General features: G+C 37.4%; 1 protein-coding gene across 1 annotated transcript in view; it reads right to left on the reverse strand.

Moving 5' to 3' along the window:
* The window catches only part of LOC136240308 (uncharacterized), a 54,418-nt gene extending 33,856 nt beyond the window's left edge, over window positions 1-20,562 (reverse strand). The window contains exons 1-3 of the mRNA XM_066031256.1: window positions 20,424-20,562; window positions 14,416-14,511; window positions 10,545-10,799 (exon numbers count right to left, since the gene is read on the reverse strand). Of these exons, the coding sequence (XP_065887328.1) occupies window positions 10,545-10,799; window positions 14,416-14,446 (286 nt within the window). The 5' untranslated portion in view covers window positions 14,447-14,511; window positions 20,424-20,562. The remainder of the gene's footprint in view (window positions 1-10,544; window positions 10,800-14,415; window positions 14,512-20,423) is intronic.
* Between the last annotated feature and the right edge of the window lie 167 nt (window positions 20,563-20,729).

Below are 20,729 nucleotides of genomic sequence, written 5' to 3' on the forward strand. Positions count from 1 at the left end.
TAACGCTGATATCTTCTGTCTCGTTGAGAGAACTGACATGAAACAAAGATTTTGGAGCTTCTCTTGCTTTTTGGATCACGATGCTGCCAAGGTTTTTGGTGTTATCACTTTCTTTCATTGTGAAACAAACGCTTTAGAATTTAAGGATTTTTTTCGTTTTCGTAAATATTCCACCCATTGCGTTCTGCGGGTCCAGGCGTGCGTTTATTGCATTCTACTGTATAAATAGCTAGATATAGGCTTGCACGAACATAATTATGGGACCGATCACAAATGTTTATGTGATTTAAGTGTTGTATGAAATTACTAAACTCAATAGCGAGTGTTCTCATGTGTGGCGAGTGTCTCGCGCGGCTAGTGCATATCCACGTGATATTCCACAGGCATTGTACAGTACATTGCAAAAGAATGATCCCGCGAGAAGATGCAAGCATTACTCGCATGTGTATACTTGCGACGTTACCTTTGAGCTGTACTGTACTTTAATACAACTAGCTAGCTGTACTACAACAAAAAAACTAAACAAACTAGTAGCTATTTTAAAAAATTGTTAATTTAAAAACGAAGTAGGGATCTATGCAATAAAAAGTAGTGAAACAAAAGATGAATGATGGTATTACAGCACAGCTTGACAGGGAAGTCCCTACTTTGGCACATTAGCTATAATTTTACTCAATGCCAAAGTAGAGACTTTTCCACTGAGCTATGCTGTAATACAATCATTTATCTCTAGTTTCACTACTTTTTATTGGATCTAACTTTTATCCCAAAATCACAGTAGTGCCTTGCCTCACATGTATTTTAATAATTAGTGCATCGCTACAACAAAAAAAACTAAACAAACTAGTAGCTATTTTAAAAAATTGTTAATTTAAAAACGAAGTAGGGGATCTATGCAATAAAAAGTAGTGAAACAAGAGATGAATGATGGTATTACAGCACAGCTTGACAGGGAAGTCCCTACTTTGGCACATTAGCTATAATTTTGCTCAATGCCAAAGTGGAGACTTTTCCACTGAGCTATGCTGTAATACAATCATTTATCTCTAGTTTCACTACTTTTTATTGGATCTAACTTTTATCCCAAAATCACAGTAGTGCCTTGCCTCACATGTATTTTAATAATTAGTGCATCGCTTCATGTAGTAGTGTATGGGTTAGGCTTGTTTGCTAGTACAAGGAGGCTGAAATACTGATTGACAAGTACAATATGGAACACGTTAAGTGTGTAGTTGCAGCTGTATTCCCCCTATGATATCGCAATTAAGGTATGGCAGTTTTTCAAAAACAAGGCGGTATCAAGGTTTGTCAATTGCCAGCTGTAATATCGCCTTGTTACCATCATACCGGTATATCGCCTAACCCTACCACACAGCCAATCATAAATTGGCTTTGAAGTTTGCTTTTACATACATACAATAGGACCTCGTTTATCCGGACCTCAAACATCCAGACACTTGGTTAACCGAAAGGTCTGAAGTACTGCATGTGACTAATAATTGAAGAGAAGTGGTTGTAGATATTAGCTTGTGAGCTGGAGGGCAGCCATTCAAAGACATTGGTATGTAATTAAATGGTTTGGTTAATCTGTTGATAATTTGGTAGTGGCCACAGTCCAAACCCTAGCAGATAGTAGGGTAACCTACTTGTATTGAAGTGCTAAGTGCTCTTATCACAGTGTTGACCATTAGTAGCATTGAGTATCATCATTTAACAGGTATATAGTGAATAAGTGACTGCATTTATGCATGTACTAATGGATGATTAAAAGTTACAGATTATCCAAAGTTATGAACAGGGCTTGGTCCCAACAGGTTCGGATAAACAAGGTCCCACTGTAATTGATCTTCTTGTCTACAGATCCAATGAAGACAAACTAGAGACCAATACAGATAATACAGTATTTACAATAGTGTTTGATGAAGTCAATTCCTTCCAAATTTGATATGCATAACTGTACTATTATTTTGTCTATATTTGGGATTTTTTAAGTGACTGTTCTATTAGAGTATCTTGATTTTCATAAAACATAATATTTTATATTATATTAAGTGCTATCCCACTAAGGACATGTGAAAAGGCTAGGCCTGTAAATACAGAGAGTCAGAAACATGTATCTAAAACTGTGAAGAATGCAGAGAAAAATGTTAAGTTGCAGTTACTCAATTTTAACAAAGCAAATATTTTACACTAGAATACTATTTCCAGCTTGTTGTCACAGATGTTACTAGCATAGCACTTAATATGTGACTGGATCTACGAAAACCGGTCCTACTGCCCAAGACAGGAAATTTTGATTTTTCACACAAATGAAAAGCTTTATGAATGCACTATCAAATTTCACTGTCACAGTCGACCAGAGTAAAGCAGAGTACAATATAACGGTCGGCCCTCGGCCATTTTCCGACCAAGTGATGCTGTTGACCAATCAATGTAGCCGTTGGTCGGCCATTTGTGCAGATCAATTTTTTTACAACTGTAATTCTTTATTATTAGTCTTTATAACATGTAATATTATAGTTATTATTATTGTCGTATCGTTAACTTTCCTTACTGAAGCTATTTAATCACTACGTGACATCTTGATCCCGTCGAAGCATCGACTCGATGCGCATGAGTAAGCTAGAGTACTGCACCTCGTATTTACCCAAATTATCTATTGTGGGTTACTGTTGATGTTGTGAAGAAGCGATCACTACACTGACTACACGAGTGGCGCCTTCCAAGAGAAGAAAAGAAAGTAATGTTTGCGAAGTGGAGGTACGATATTAAGTATAAGATGGCCATTTCGTGGTTATAATCTGTAGAGATGCAGTGGCTGGAGAAAGTGGAATGAAAGTCACGTGATAAAAGTGTTCTGCACACGGAAAGTTCGAGAGTAAGTTTTGATCTATTGCTATTCACAAGAGAAACTTTAGAAATAGCTAGTTGATCATTCAATCTGTGCTGACTCAACACCACTTGTAACAAAACATTTAGCCTAGCTAAGTCTACAAACTGGCTGTACAATACATTGATTCATAGTTTTTTTGGTAAAATATGTATGCAGCAACACAAATTTTGTACATGTATTACTAATAAACAATTAATTCTCTGTAAAATTCACGTGCATAAAGTTCAGTGATAAGTAGCTGAAAGTGGTCTCAGATTGATCCTTTTTCAAAAATTTCCTGGGGGGAAAGCGCCCAGACACCCCCCTAGAAGGCTTGTGCTTTGCACTGCGGGGTGTGCTTTGCACTGCGGGGTGTGCTTTGCACTGCGGGGTGTGCTTCGCACACTAGGATAGTACACCTCTATCTTATGGCCATACAATTTCAGAAATGGCCAATCAAATTTACTTTTGATTGGCCATTCTGTCTGAGCAATAATTTTCCCTTATATTGTACACTGGTAAAGTGGTCTGCTTTTGCTAGTTGCTTTTTCAAGCACAGTGGTGAGCTGTAGGAGTGGTCTGGGGTCTTGATGGAGCCCTGGCCAACTAGGAGATGGCTGTGTGTGGCTGTACAGCTCTGTGGTATTGGACTATGACCTGTGCTGTAAATTTCCTTTCATTTTAGCCAGTTTTGAGCCCTGAATGGCCCCAACTTGGCCTAATTCATCCCAACACGTTCCTCTTCAATTTTTAAAACATCATCTTGCCCGCCTTCCAGACCCCCTCCCCCCCACCTCCCAACCCTTTTGGAGCTCGCCTGATATGGCCAACCTTGGTTTAAAAACTATCTAAAATGGCAGGAAACTTAGCTGTTGACTACTTCAGTGGATGATCTGGAAGGTGATAAATTGTAAAATGCATGAAAGTTTTGTACACGTAGCTACCACCATTGGCAAGCTACAACAATCTGAATATTTAAAACCGACATTTCTCAATACTTTTATTTTAAATGGGCGATAAAATCGGTTTTCCCAGAGACAGTCACACATGATGATTATGATGATGACAATTGGTGTGAGTGGGCCTTGACTGTAGTGTGCTACTCTGCCGATATCAGCTTTGATTCATGGAATAATAGAGAAGTTACAGTGGTATTGTACTGCAGAGTTTATTTGATTACATTTGTAATACTCTAATAGAGTGTACATTTTTAGAGGATTTCTAATAGCACACACATAGAATGTTCTAGATTTTCCATTGGTAAATCTTTGAAATTAACTATTGAGTAGATTTTAGATAGAACTTATTTTCATTTATAAAGAAGAAATTAAGTGAGATGAACAACCACGATAGTTGAGTGATCAGTATGGAGGTCCATGGTTTGAACACTGGTAAGTTATTTTTTCAACATTTATCATGCACCTTTTTTATCCCATGGTGACTGCTCTATTGATTATTTCAGCCCCATGGTTTACAGGTGTTTGGTTTTTGCCTGTAGCTGTCAATGCGATTTCTTTCAAACCACAAAAGGTTTGACCTATGATGATTAACCTATATGCATACCAATTATAAAGTTATTCCCATAAGTGGTTTACCCTGTAGATGTGACAACAAGTTGGCCTTTTTATTGCAAATAATTGACTATCAATCAGATTTGCACCAAACTTGGTACATGATTGTGTCACAATATGATCTTAAAGTGTACCAACGCTCACGAAAATCAAGCTACGCATTGGCATTTTACAACTGTTTTTGCAAAGTGTGCGAAAAGAATAATCTAAGCCCCTGAAACCCCTAAAGCAAAAAACTAAAGAAATTAAACCAAATTTTTAAGGCTCATATTTCACGACTGTATTAGGTAATCTTGGTATGTTGGGTGCTGAAGGTGGTGGGTGTTTGCAGTATAAAAACAGAGTTCAAAATAATGGGTGGACATTGGCCATTTTCCATACAATTTAAGTAAACTGCCATACAAAATTGACTTTGAGTGGCCACATTTACTGTACATTACTATAGTGGTGCTCAATATAAATGAAATGACAATTTTAATAATGGCCACTGAATTTCTATCTCTTATTTTGAACTCTGTAAAAATGATTCCAATTTGAGAAGGGAGCACGGAGCTAGCTACGTACATACACTGTATGCATAAAAATTGTATTTTGTTTCTTCTTGTGAACATAACCACTCACGCTGTGACACACCCACTTTCTTGGCCACACAAAACACTACCGTGTATCTTGGACTTTACATTGTTCATTGATTTCCTGTGGCTCTCAATTGAGAACTAAAGCTCAAAATTCAATCATTTGATTTTGATTTGATTTTTATTTCAATCAAATCTGTCTCTTGGTGAAAGTTGCATATTAGAGATCATGAACATATATGGACTTTTCTGGCCAAAAATCTCACTCCAAAACCAACTTCACAATACCTTCATGGCATTGTGGCAGTATTGGAGAGTTATGAACAAACCCAAAAGTGTCTACAGGGACATCATTTCAGCCAGACTGGTTCCTTTTGGCATACCAAAGACTTACTTTTGCTCCTTTGTTCCCCATTTCTTTTCACTGACAGTGTAAGATGTTGATTTGCAGTAATATATTTGGCTTCCTCTCTGCTGATTATTACATTTATAATGAAAATTGTTCATATTTTCCGTAGAACTGGATTGATTAAAGAACTGTTTCCTGTACTGTTCAATTCTTTGCTATGCTGTATAACAGGCTGAACATATCTGAAAACGAAACATAATGGCACTTCACCTTTCAGTAATATTCAATAGTTGGGGCATGCATTCAGATGCAAAACTAATGATGTTCCTTATGTTCAATGAATTATGTGATATGATCAGTCTTTGTTCAATAGTGTATAAATTTTGTGTAGAGCACAACACATTACTTGGACAGAATGGCCACTCAAAAGTAAACATGATTGGCCATCTGCAACATTACATGATTATGAGTTAGTATAATGCATACTAGAGTTGCAACGATACAGTGTGTAGACGTATCGATATATTGCCTCTGGTGCATCTCGATACAGCAATATATTGCACAATACAAAGTGGAGTCTAAGTAATGGTCTATGTTGTTTTTTTATTTTTTAAAGAGAAATAAGCGAGCTAATTTTTCTTTGAGAAGTATTACATACCATTCAGTTTAACCACAATGTTGATTGTCAGCCATGATAACAAGCCACGATATGTCGATATATCACGATACGTGATATATTGATACAGTTTGACCTACAGAAATATTGTCTTAAAACAATACGCTACACGATATATCGATATATTGTTACATCTCTAAAGCATACATTGCAGTGCAAAGCAGAAGCAGGGGTCTGAGGGTACTCTGACATTAAATCTGATATCAACTTTAACTCTTTATCACCAAATTTTGGTGCATACTTTAAGTAAGTGTATTTCAAGCAGAATGAAATTAGCCATTACTCATTCACAGGCATAACCAATTTTAGAGACAGAATCTTGGAATACAAGTAGCAAGGCTCATTACATGAATTACTGTTTGTGTGGGAGTTATTGTTGACTTCATTTCGAGCAACAATAGCCCAAACTGGGCCATTTTCTTGCAGACACCATTCCATATGTAAAACCATACAATGTCAAAACTTTAAAGATGGATTTGTTTACGTACATACTGTAGTTTGTTATTAATTCTATTAAAGTTTAAAAATTAAAGCTCAATACGTATAACCTAGGAAGCTTATCCAGTATCAGTTTGTTACTAGATGACTTTCCTAGCTGTAGTGTAAGCAGGTGGATCATCCTGATGTGTTTTTATCAAGCCTACTAGATACAGTATGCTGCATTGCAGAGAGTTGGCTACAAAGATCACCAAAACAGTTCACTCATAAGCCCATATACAGCAATGTACATTTCTTTCAATATGTGAATTATTGTGGTTTATGGTCTAGTCACATGAGGATGTCACACTGTCTGCACTGTGGGTGCTACACTTGTAGTTGCTGACCACATATACAGCATAGATTTCTTCAGTGTGGTGCCCATGGATGCCAATAACTGTGGTCTTCCTAGGACTGATATCTGTATATATAAAGCTGAAAAGCTGTCAGTCTGTCTGCATTCTTTTCTCATAACACCGCTAACTCGGCAACCAAAGTGTATATCGACATGGGACTTTAACGAAATTAAGCGCTCATCATCTAGCAACTCCAAGTTTGTTGTTACAAATCGCTACATGCTTTTGTTCACTCTCTACAGAGCATTGAAGGTGTTGGTGTAGAGGAAAACTTGAGCTACATTCCTGTCTAAACCACGAACAAACAGCCAAAGCGTTAGCGCATAGAACTGTTAACCCAAAGGTCTAGGGTTCCATTCCAGCAAATGACAACTTTTTTTTCTTCTCAGTGCCACCTTTTCATGACACACTTTTTCATATGTCAGCTATTGATGACGATTACTCAGTAAAGCAAGGCTGAAGGTGGAAAACACTAATTCAACAAGCACACTAGGTGAAGGATGAAGTATTAGTACAAAACAAACAAATTATGCTAATAAACAAACACTGAAATGATATTGTTAACATGATAACATATCCTTTATCTTGTTCCACTGGCAGCTGGCATGGTGACTTGAGACACTATCGTGCCAGCTGGCAACACTTTCAAAAACAAATGATCAGTAGTTAGTTCATCTAGATTGCTATTTGAATCTGCCTTGTTGATTAACTGCTTTGTAATGGTTGTCACATGCTAGCTGTTGTGATCAGCGTTAAATAGAATCATCATACTGTGTCTATCACCTCCCCAAAAACACCCCCCTTCCCCCATTATATGATCGTCTCTTCATTCAACATGGATTCTATTCCCAGTGAGTGCGAAGCCGTAGGCCTTGTAGTTTTCTCAAACATTAGTTATTTATTATTTAATTATTCACTATCAAACGGTACGGTTGTACCGTTTAAGTAGGAATCCAGGTGAAATTTTTGCGCGCCGCCCAAAATTCTGCTTTAAAAATCATTCTAGAGATATCTTATGAAACGAAAATCACCTTTACGGAATAGTACTAGTCCATGTAGTACATAAAACAGCATTAAATACAACAAAACGCTTACAGGTGGCCGGACATCTAAATTTTTTAAAAATTGCTAAAACTCGAATTTTAGCCTCAGTACCTCACTGACTGACCTCAGTTGCAAGCCTAGAGCCCAAATGAAGCAGCGCACGGCCACCATTTTACACCACAATAACAAACTCACCAGTGGGATGTGCCTTTTGGGGTTCCGACGAGTGTGTACCCTCTGTACCTTGTCTTTTCTTTTATCTTCAATCAGGCTGCTTGTCTTCTTCTTCATCCAACGAAACCATATCGAGTCGTTAGTTTTCCGTATCAAACACTTTCTTTAATATTAATTAAATACTTCTTCCCACATCTGAAATACGTTACAATATACTATGGGAATACATATATCCAAATTATTATGAAAACAATTGTCTGTCTGTTCATAGGTATGGGGTATCTGTGCGCTCAATAGAAATGACAATTCTAATCCTCATATAGACATTCACCATGAGATTCACAAGCAATGATGATGAAATGACATGATCATCTATGGTCCACCTGCCTCTAACCCAAAGTGTGAGACAAAGCAAACTGTACAGTGGTCCCTCTATATTATCCGGCCATTGATTATCTGAACATTTATCTGAGCTGCAGTAGTGATTGTTCTATTAGAATATTGACTAAGGTGTATGTTCTATTAGAGTATAAACTTCATTAATCTGAACTTTTTCATTATCCGAATGCACTAAGGGTGATTAGTTCATATAATAGGGGGCCCACTGTACAGATAACAAGGGTCAACCCACTTGCACAGTGTACGTACATAATATGGTCAACTTATAAAGCTAATGTCACCAGTGCCAATAGGACCAGCAACCCTGTCCACTAAAAATATGTTAAAAATTACAGGACCAGCTAATCCAGAGTAAAGCTATCATAGAGAGTCATCGATAACTTAATTTCATTATACATACAGCAGTAACACATTGTAAGCTATACAATGAAATGGCTATATAACGATTTTATGGTAAAACACAATCATACAATGTAAGCTATACACTACATAACACAATATCTTATATGCAGAATCTTAGTACATACACTATGGACACAGCTACCCTCTCACAAATATTGAATCATACATCATACTTGGTGAGATCATTATACATCTACGTACATTAACACTGCCATTGTAGTCATTATCACTCAGTGTAATGGTAATATTACAGCGCTTGGTTTGATTGTTACAGTAGCCATAAACAATATTTAATGTACAATCAGTTTTTTTTTCTGCAAGGTGTAGAGAAAAGTCTTCACTACAATAGATTTGTCCTCACCTGATGTTGTACCACAAAGGTACAATGAAAGAAAAGAAGTGATCTTAAAGATTTTCAAAGCATGTTTCATGTTCTCTGACATGTGTGACTAGCCGTATTTGTACAAAATACACAGTACCGGTATGTTTAGGGAAGCTTCATACAAACACAACTTGAACAAGTCTCATAAGAACAACTATTCTACGTATTTGACTGTATCAACCTTAAAAACAGAATTGTCCCCTTGCTCTATCTAAATTAAATCCTGGGTCGGTACAGTCAACTTAGCTCTTCAGCATAGAAATTTGCCATTTGATTTAATAACTCGTCAATTAGAAACCATTCACCACATACACACCATACAGTGCAGTATCAGTGATAAGACAGCACAAACTTAACAAATTTGGTCCAATAAGACTCTGCCTCTCAGTACCTTTAAACAAAAATCATGCAAGTGGATTCTAATATTTTTGCACATTAATACTCAAACGGAATACCCTAAAAACTATCTGCGGAAAAGTAGTATAATATAGTTGGAGTATACATTACATAGAACTAACCTCAACATAAGCGTACAGTGTTGTTTCTACCAGTAATAATTCTTGCAGCATGCAAGATTGCGTGTGCTGCATTTCATCCACTAGTTGCTTAGTAATGTGGTAGGCATTAATTGGCAGGCATTATAGGAAAATCTTTAGCATTCATTAACCAGGCAATGAAAAGATAATTTCATTCATGGTAGTGCCGTGTGATGGCAAAAAGTAAACAAACAAGCAACCATTAGTTGGCCGCCACTTTTGATTTCACAACTTTTTTCACCCAGGCTTTTTTAGGCCACACCTTTTTTCACAGTTTGGTTGTTTTTGTGCGGATAGAACATACTCTAGAACAATCTAGATGATCCATTGGTAAAACTATGAAATTTTAACCTTTTACTATTGATTTTAGCTAGAATATCAATTAATAGAGTAGAAATTAAGTGAGATGAACAACTGTGATAGCAGCAGCTCAGTGGTTAAGGATTTAGGTGTTCAGTGTGGAGGTCCCTGGAGAATCCCTACTTCATCATTGCAAAACTATAATAGCATAGTTATGTATGTTGCAATTACATCATTCACAAGTATATTATCTTGTTTCATTACCCTTTATTGTTGGACTCTCTAGTGTTTAATAAATATGTTAGATGCACAGAGCCAAGAGGGTTCAATGGCTCCCTATTTACTAAGTTTGTGACAAAACCTCACAGAAAGGTTTCATTGCATTAATTACAATCTACTAATCATACAATACATGTACATGTGCCCATTACCTTCTAATTTTGAAGTTGCATGAGAAATGACTTCAATTGCATCAATTAGTTTACTCCACGTTGCTGAGGGATCCGTTTCGAGCCATCTCATTAACACCAGTCTACAACTATGCTCACAACTATTAGGATGATCAACATGGATGAGGTCAAGATGAAATGATTCCACTCCTAGAGCTAGTCCCAAATCACGCCACTTCACAGCACAACGTGGAACCACAACTATATACATGTCTCTTAGTGTAGGGTGATCATCTCCTGTAACAACATTTACGATGATACACACATACATATCACATGTCTATGCAGCTGTCCATAAGCACTATATAACATAAGTAATATGTTCTATTGCCAAATGCATAATAAATTTTAATAATGCACACAGCCATTATTATAATTTATTATCATTCACATCATTGCAGCCATTTCATGGCCACCACCTTTGATTTCACAACTTGTTTCACCCAGAAGGCCACACCCTTTTTATACAGCTTGGCTGTTTTTGTGTGGATGTTACCTTACAAAAAAATGATATTGGGGTACCAAATGTTCAGTACACTATAATATTGGTACTAGTAATAGCATGGGTAGCAGTGAAATTTGGGATAAATATCACGAGTGTTGTATTGGAAATTTACCATTTCCAATACAACAAGAGTGGTATTTATCCCAAATTTCACTGCTACCCATGCTATTCCCAGTTAATACCATACTCGCTGCATGCATTAGCGTTGCTATGTACGCAATTTGTCACTATGTACTAAACATGTGTCAACACTAATTGTTAACATAAATTCTAGCCAATGAAATTGCAATTACAACTTTTTCACTGCTACCAGTGAAATACAGGATAAATTTCACTGCTACTATTGAGACTTTTGTATGGGCAGTGAAACAGGTATGGTATTATATTAGTGTACTGTATGCTGAAACATTGAGAGGTATCATACAGTACGATAGTAACTGTATAGTAGGGAGTGGGCGTGGCCCACTAAATAATATCACCTAAAAATCAGCCTCAATTTTCCCTTACGACGATGAGGCAGTATTGGTGAGGTAAAACTAAACCCAAACAAGCTTTCAGATCGACCCGAAACGCTTTCAACAAGTTGCTATGGAATTTTAATTTTTTTTATCCAACAGAATTTTCTACTGACTGACTGAGTAACTGACTGACTGACTAACTAATGCCTTCAGACAAGCGTAACTTGATAATGGCTAAAGTTACGGGCTAGTGTATAATTAATAATCAATAACCACCTCCTACCTGCACCAGATTTTGTCTCATTGGGTGACGGGAAACAAGCAATATAATAATGATGGCCTTATTATTATTACTATTCATAATATTATTATTCTTTCACAGGCATAGCAAAGTTTACAAGGAGAATCCTGGGATAAAAAGTAGCAAGGCTTGCTGAATGGATCATTGTGCATGTTCAATACCTATTTATGATTTCGTTTTCGGATGGAAACAGCCCAAACTGGGCCTTTTCTTCATTCCAAAATACCATTACGTACCAGAAGTCATACAAGATTGCACTCAGAGTTAGGCTTTCCGGGGGGCACTAATAGAATCTGTCCTTATTAAACTCAGTACAAACCAGGAAGCTTAGTCTGTGCTGAAGATTTAGGTTTTTTTGCTCTGTAATTGTTGTACGTGGGTGGGATTAAATACTCTAATAGAACAGTCATGTAAATACTCTAATAATGCAATCAAGTTAATCCTTGCACTGAATTTGACAGTTAAAATCTCTAAGTCATTGTAATCATGTGTATGTGTATGTCTGGTGATCCTCATTAAATGGCATTCGATATTGTTTGAGTGAACATGTGGCGGCTCTACAAACATTACATTCGGCGATTTGTCAATGCCTACAGTACCAACAGTTGGTACTTGATGAAAACTCTGCTTTGGTACCCACCACAAATATGAAGGTCTTTAGGACACCTGGTCCTACAGCCTGTTTAAAGTCATGACCAGAGGTGTTCAAAGTCATGGTTATATCAATAGCAAGATCACTATGGATTGAAGTGAGATAAACAACATGGTTGGCTGCATTCATGGTGAAATTTTTAAAATTGTAGCTTATATTACTAGCCCTGTCCCAGGAAGATTTGCCTATACAAGGCTCACTTGCCTGAGTAGTAAATATGAGCAAGTATTTTTATGCTATTCAATCCAAGTTATCTAGTAGTACAGTATTAATTAAGTAATACGATAAAATCGTAGTGTGTAAGTCTTGCCATGTAAGTCGAAGACATAACAGTAAAAACTAGTGGAATTGTATGCATTAAAATAAAGACAAATTCAAATGGTTAGTGCTCTGCATTTGTAGAATTCCAGAGATTTCCCAGTGATAATCATGTGCAAAGTCACTTAAGGTTACGGAATAGTTTAAAATGCGTGGGCGGAGCAAATTACAAAACCTGCTTTAAACCAAGCAGGGATAAATAATTTCAACAACTGTGTTGTGTTAGCAATACAACTAATTGTGCTTGTTTGTTTTTACTACAGAACAACGACTGTTCTTGGGTGTGTGGTCTACAATAGAGCGATGTTTTATAAAAACGCGCCGCCAAAAACCAGACTAACAGATTACTGAATCCTTATAATTTCAACACAAGTGGCTAAACAACTAAAATATCTAGGTCCTGTGGAAGCAATTTTTTAAGTTACTGGTAGCATAGACGTTTTATTGAACTTTTAGTAGTTTTTTCGAGTGAAACAAGCTCTTTGAAGGCTTGTATCCGAGTCACTTGGGAGAAACACGCCAAAAACGCTTCCACAGGACCTAACAAATTTAATATACAGTATCACTATGCCCCAGAAATGCCAATAGAGCCTACAGCTTTTGCTGTATTTGGCGGCAGAAAAACATGGTAGTGACAGCTGGAGCTGAGCGATGTACGGGCTGGCTTACTTGTGTTACTACAACAAATTGTAGTGTTCCACCTGCCTCAAACTACACTGTAGCTACATAAAAACATTAAATATGAAGGGCTTCATCTTCATTTAAAACTTTTCACGCTGCTAGACTGGTTTTATGGGCTTCTCAAAAAGTATCGATAGGCATTCAAAATTTTGAATGATTGCCCGTGACTATACCGTAACCTTAAGTTTGTGTACCTGTTTGGGGATACTGAGCACCCTTCTGAGTACATAAGTGATGTAAGTGGCTCAGTGTAGTAACTACAAGTCTTGGCTTCATGCAAACAAACTTACAGCTCCTGGAATATGTGCTAATGTGATAACAGACCATAATAAATAAATGTATATGATGCAACAACCAAATTAGTTACTTCCAGAACAAAGAATGCTAGCTGTGCACAGCTTTCAATTTTGTGTCATTGATATAGTATCCATGCTAAAGGATAATAACCAACACTGTACCATATACAATGGAACCTCAGTTATCTGGACCCCAATTATCTGGATTCTTGGTTAACTGAACCACGGAAAAGACTGTTCTATTAGAGTAGTAACTGTTCTATTAGGGTAGTTGATAATACTGATATTTTTAAAATTCTTCATGCTATTTTAAGGTTATTTATACACAGTTTCAGAGATACGGACTTTTCAGACTTATGGACGACCCCTGGTCCCAAGAAGTTCAGATAACTGAGATTCCACTGTATAGTAGTAGCACAAGTCCATCATATGACTGCTACGGTGCTAGTAATTTATTAAACAGTGACATTGAACATTTGCAGCTACTCAGCAAGGTAGATGATTACACAACCAACATGTGGCTAGTACACTTACAGTTCATGATACCCATGGACCTGACCAGCCATACATTTGGAAATGGACCACTGACAACATAATATAGTTTCAAATTCATTGTAAATTGGTAATCTATGTTTTACTTACTTGTTTTCCCACTGGGAATAATGGATGCCATTTCAGTAGCAATGAAACCACATAAACTACTTGAAGTTCACACAAGTAGCTAGCTCCAGGTATATTCTAAACAATGGTATACACACAACTAGTAATCAGGTATAATCTAGATAACAGTATACACAGCAGTATACATCAGTTATCAGTACCCCACTTCTATTCTCAGTTAACCGAAACACAGAAATGACTGCTCTATTAGAGTAGTGACTGTTCTATTAGAGTAGTTGATAATACTGATATTTTTAAAAATGTTTTTAATGGTACATTGAGGTTATTTATACACAGTTTTAAAGATGTGAGCTTTTCAGACTTATGGACCATCCCTGGTCCCAAGAGGTTCGAATAACTGAGGTTCTAAGGAGCAGTGGTCGGTAGACGAACCGAAGGTTCTGACTGAATTTGTTTTATTCCACACGTCTGGTGAGAGTCGACCCACTCACAAGCAGGATGCTTTTTGGAAAGGTGCCAGTGAATTTGTGAAAAGCAGAGGAGGTGCCATCAATGTTGTGAGAAGTGGTAGGTGTTTAGATTGTTAATCATTTAATATAATTTAGCCATCATAGCTGGTGCTTGCTGCAGCAAAGTTACCACCTGACTAGTGAAGATGTATGTTGAAGCAAGTTGTGCATACAATTATGCTTTCTTTGAAACAGATACAAATCACCAAAGGATGCAGAATCATTCTATAATGTTAGAGCACCAATTTACACCAGGTATAATCCTCCGGATCCATGTAATTCAAGCAATGTTAGCTTTGGTGTGCAAACTGATGATATGGAGGCCCCTGCTCTTTTACACGTGTTTAGTAAGTTACCAGCAGACATACATTTGCAAGTGTTATCCATAATGTTCTTGTCATATCTATCAGCTACTTCATCTGTGTCAGTTCCAGACAACTTTCTGTGTCGTGCAGCTGCAGCCATGATCCACTTGCATCATGGTGGATGTACTAACATATTGTATAATCTTACTAAAGGAGTAGGAACTCTGAGACAAGTCAGTAGTGATACTCAATTTCCAATTAAGTGCTACCAATGAGCTTAATTGAGTATGTTACTCAGTTTTTTGCTGCTGATAACTTACAACAAGTAAACATATCAAGTATACTATAATTATTTTCATGCAGATCAGTTGTCCAGCAGAATATCCGTCATGGCAACAGACCATGTACTTTGGCCAGAAATGGCTCCGACTGCATCGTGGGCCCATGTGGAGTGTGAATTCATCTCCTTATAATTTATATACTTAAAGTGTGGCACATAATCAGAATACGATGAATGTTAACTAAACGTAGCTCATTGATATGTTGTATGTCCCATAAGATAATATAAATGAGATTACACATACCTAGCCACTTTACTAGGTGGTCATGATAAAGAGGTAGCTATAGTACGAGTGTTGTATCCTTGACTAGTGTTCGTAGTTACATCCCTTTGTTTTGATTTATGCAAGCATACACATAATGCCTACTGAATTGCTTATTACACATGTTCTTCAACCCAAATAGGCACTTGTCAATGTCCTTGCTGTGTCAGACAGAACATTAAGATATGATTTTGCTGCCTGCAAAACTACATTGTATTCCCAGATACAGGTATATGTTGTATCCTTGAAAGATGATACTTAGTGGTGGAGGCTATTGAAGGTAAACGTTCTTGACAAAGCAGCCAAGGTCAATTCAAACCGAGATTCATAGAAGTGGCTTAAGGCAGACGGTTGTGATGTACTTAACGGGTTGAAAGAGTCCATAAGGATGGAATGGAGTGGAGATGTTGACTTGGCAGATGGCTCTCTCCAGATGCAGCATGAAAAGTACAGACAACATTTGAAACATGCGGGAAGGTTGGGCTTAACCGTGCAAGTGCTAAAGAAGAGTTAGAAGAAGTTCTAACATACTGAAATAAAGATTTGGAGTTTCTTCACTCAGGTATTGTGCATGTATAACATAAGTACCGTACATATTTATATTTCATACCAAATGTTTAGAGCCAAGTGCTGCAAATGATTTGTACTCTGAGAAACTGACACATGCAAAGCAGAGTGAAAAGATGGCATGGAAGATAAAGGAGCTCGAGGAACTCAATGACATAAGGAGAAAACTGTGTGGTGATATTACTCTCCTGATTGTAAAAATTGAGAATGATGACTCTATTTGGATAGTTGAGAACATCCCAGATCAGTTACAGGTTATCCGACAAACTCTTATCACTTTCATTAAGGGATTGACAAGATACCAGCGAACTGCTGCGACACACATCCTGGTCTTTATGATCAGTGATAAAACAAGGAGGATGAAGCCATATGCACTGCCTGTGCAGTGCATACCATAAAAAGGTTTGGCAGATGCCAAAGTACGTGATCTTGCAAATGATGTAATCAGTGAGATGTACAGGCAACAAATGAAAGTTGCAAGTGAAACTTATTAGTGTTAGTATTGTATGCATGCTACATTTTGTACTTGAAGTTTTATACAGTATGTTTGCTTTAATTTAGGTTTCGTAACTGATGGGGAATGGAATTCTCTCCATAGCAGAGGCAACACAAGGCCTTTGTTGGTATTACAGATCCATGCTGATGCAAATTAAGTATTCCAAAATGGCTCTGAAAAAAATTGGCTGGGATGCTTACCTCATTGTGGAATATAACCTGTGAGTGCAGAAGGCGCCAAGTTGGATGACATTATTGAACGACTGAGGTACTGTAACAAACAATGCCTTCTAATTATGCAGAGAAAATCCACACTGATATATTCTTTGGAGTAGCTGAGAGCTGACTGCTGGATTGCACAGACCAGCAGTAATATTCCCAGTTCTATCCACTGAATCGATGATAAAAGAAAGGATTAAACACACCTGGACAGACGGTGTTGTGTTTCGTTTTAACAGCACAGAATTAACGTTTCTTGCATACAGGTAAATATGAAACTAAGGCTGAAAAGCTTCGATCTATTTTGGCCCAACTGGAGTTTCAACACCAAATTAATTACTGGCAGCTGAAAGGAATACCTTTCAAGGACCACCTCTATGCACCAGAAGTACATCCTATAACTGGAGTTGGGTTTTGTGAACGTTAAGATGATGGACAAGTATTCAAGGTATTGTTATACATTTCAGTCCAGATTGATAACCAATTAATTTTCTTTCAGTAAATTAGTCAAAGTCTTAGGCAGGGTGGTCCATGTGACATACAGCTAGAGAGGTTTGAGGAGGCTCTGCATGATATATCATCCAGTTTAAACTATTCAGTCCTTTCTGGAATTAGATTGGCCATTATCTGAAATGCTGAGGTGACCTTCCCTGTCATTACCTTCACTGGTACTAGAAGGGATGTCTGCAGACTCTAGCCAAGTCCATTTCCATACTACAAAGACCTTGCTGTCTTCGATAAGATTATAATCAGTAGTATCCATCGACTAGTTGAATTTCTCTGCCTATTAAATGAATAACAGTGTAGCTAACAGATATTTAACAGAGTCACTTTACATTGAAACATTCTATATGAAGGGTGGAAGGGTATAAACACACCTCGATAATAAAAGCATTTTCCTAGCCGTGCTTTAGCTTGGAAAATGCAGGTAGGGGACAGTCCATATCATCACAATCTTTTGCAAATGCATCCGAGATTTGTAGGTTTCCAGCTTCGTCTTGGTACTGAATTTTGACCTCCACCAGATTGGCACTGTATACAGGGAAACTAGGGGTTACATAGCTTATTGCATTTCTTCTCGATAGAACAGTAATAATCGTAATATCATCGTCTTCCACATTGTCTGTTGCCTCATGCATCACTGGACCTGCCATTATATGCAAAATGCAATTACTACAACAAAAAAAATTTTGATGTGCTTATTACGCTTCCAACCTTCTCTGCAATAACTGTTACTGTAAACAAAGATGATAGTGGCTAGTTTGATGTTACCTTTAAAGACTTCCTGCAGAAATACTGAACTACGTATGTAGCACCAGCTATGATTGACGTATTTGAAAGTATCGTGACCTGTTCAGTATCGTGACTTTAGTACTGATCGATAGTGCTGGGCAGTATTGAAAAATAGCAAAATGGTATATATACCTTCCATAAAAAGTATTAATAAATATCAAGGTATTAATGTTAAAGCCATTAGTATTAAAGTAGCTGCCATTTTCCTCAACAAAAGCACCATATACATCATGGTAGCTCAGCAAACCTCACCACAAACCTCAGATCACAAACTTGTTTACATAGTTTAGTTAGCTGACTACATCACCACCTGCCTACAAACATTGTCACATGTCTGATTACCTGATAAAACAAGCCCACATGGAGGCCATAGTGCCCAGATGGTATGGCAATATTAAATAAAAGCAGGCAGCATCAAAACCAGTATGGCTTAAATATCACAGATTACTAACAATACTGATATATCGCCCAGCTCTACCGATTGAGATACTAAAATGGCAGTATACGTAGCTTATCCCTATTATATAGCAGCGCAGAAATTTCTAAATGTGAATGATCACCGAGTGGTGTACTGTTGATTTCAGCCAGTGTTTATTCTAAGTAGCACATACACAATTGCCTCTATCTAAAAGTGTATCTACTACAACCAGTAGAATATCTTCTGTAGATTTTGATTTTATTAAATTAATAGACTCCGATATATGTTCAACATAGCCGAACTTCCATACAGCAGGATGAGAACAACTTCATACAAACACAAGATCTGCCATGTTGATAAGCTCCTTGGTGAGTAAATTAGATGATGCAACATACAGGAGCCTGGTAGGGTTGAGTTGGACGTAGTGTTTCTTTTCAGAGAAGGTGAGCAAAACATTTCATAGCCTGCAATACTCAGGGTTGGATTGACGTAAATTGTGATAAATTAACTGAATTCCCACTGGAGAAGAGCATAAAACATTAAGGGTGGAAGGTCATGATTAATTCCAGATTGCTGGAAGCTGTCCTCATCAACTGTATGTGGTAATAGAGCAGTTGCACAAATAATTACATTAGAGGTGCTTAGAAAAACGTGTGGCAAGAATCCATTGCCACAATGCATGAAAATTGCGTATTCAATTTGACTTCCACAACTCAACTGTGGATAGCTTAGATACTACAGTGTTACATTCACCTATTATAAGGTATTAATATACTAGAAGGATGAGAGGGTAGCTGGTCTAGAATCTGAAATTACGATAAAATTCCACTTTTTGCTAGCACGCTCACGAAGCCAGATGCCTATTCACACTTACCAATGTGTTAAAAGAGTTTTTCTGACATAATTATAAAGAAAACAGTTTAGCCTCGCCATTTCAACACCCGTTTCGAAAAAGCGTGGGCGAGTACACACTATTTTCAAAATGTAGCCGTTGATGTAGCCACGAAGCAGACCAGCTATTCTCTCACTACTCTAGCATGTTAGTACCTGATAAGACGATTACAATAACAGGAAAATAAAACACAATTTTCCCAGCAGCTGGCTGTATAAATGCCACACGTTTTAGTTGAATGCTGCACCTGTGACATCACTTGCAACCGTTCTATTGTCTAAATAAACAAGCTGGACAAACCCATGAAAACTCAGGTTAGGATTGATACTGACTGCATGTAGCTGGTGTGATTAACTCTTGCAGAAAAAAGATGTACTGCACTTGTAGACTATTACTGATCGTAAATCGTTGATATTTTGTGATTACAATCATCGTTATTGCGTTCACCAGCGCTACACTACGCTGTAGCTATGATCGTGCATGGCAGCCACACCCTTTCTGTGGTTTAGTATGACGGATATAGTACAAGCCAAACATGGTCATGATACACATTTACTCGCTCTCTGTTGTAAACCATAAATCACTGCTTATCCACACGTTAAACTATTGCGTACTGTCATTGGATAGTTGGAATTTAATAAACAACCAATGGTGATGACGCGCGGGAAAAAGTTAAGCATATTGATTCAATTAGCAGTGTTCAAATAGCACAGATCACACTTCACTTACTTTTTCAGCAGCTCAGTATTTTTTTTCACCGGTTAAAATCACTAAGTTCCGTCCACAGGCCTAGGGTTTGTATGTCGTCCGGCATTTCATTTTTCATTAATATAAACGAATGTCTCACGTGAAAATCAACCAATGAAAGGCGAACATTGGAAGGAGTGGCAGCAGACACTTTTCAAATTTTTACGAGGTATTTGATTGGTCATTTTTCACGTGATTTCGCTAACAATAAATCGCACAATTATTATTCTTATTAATGCTTTACATATGTGACCGGGCCTGCGAAAACAGGGCATGTGGGCACAAACT

The sequence above is a fragment of the Dysidea avara genome, chromosome 1 (assembly GCF_963678975.1).
Source record: "Dysidea avara chromosome 1, odDysAvar1.4, whole genome shotgun sequence".
NCBI classification, from domain to species: Eukaryota; Metazoa; Porifera; class Demospongiae; order Dictyoceratida; family Dysideidae; genus Dysidea; species Dysidea avara.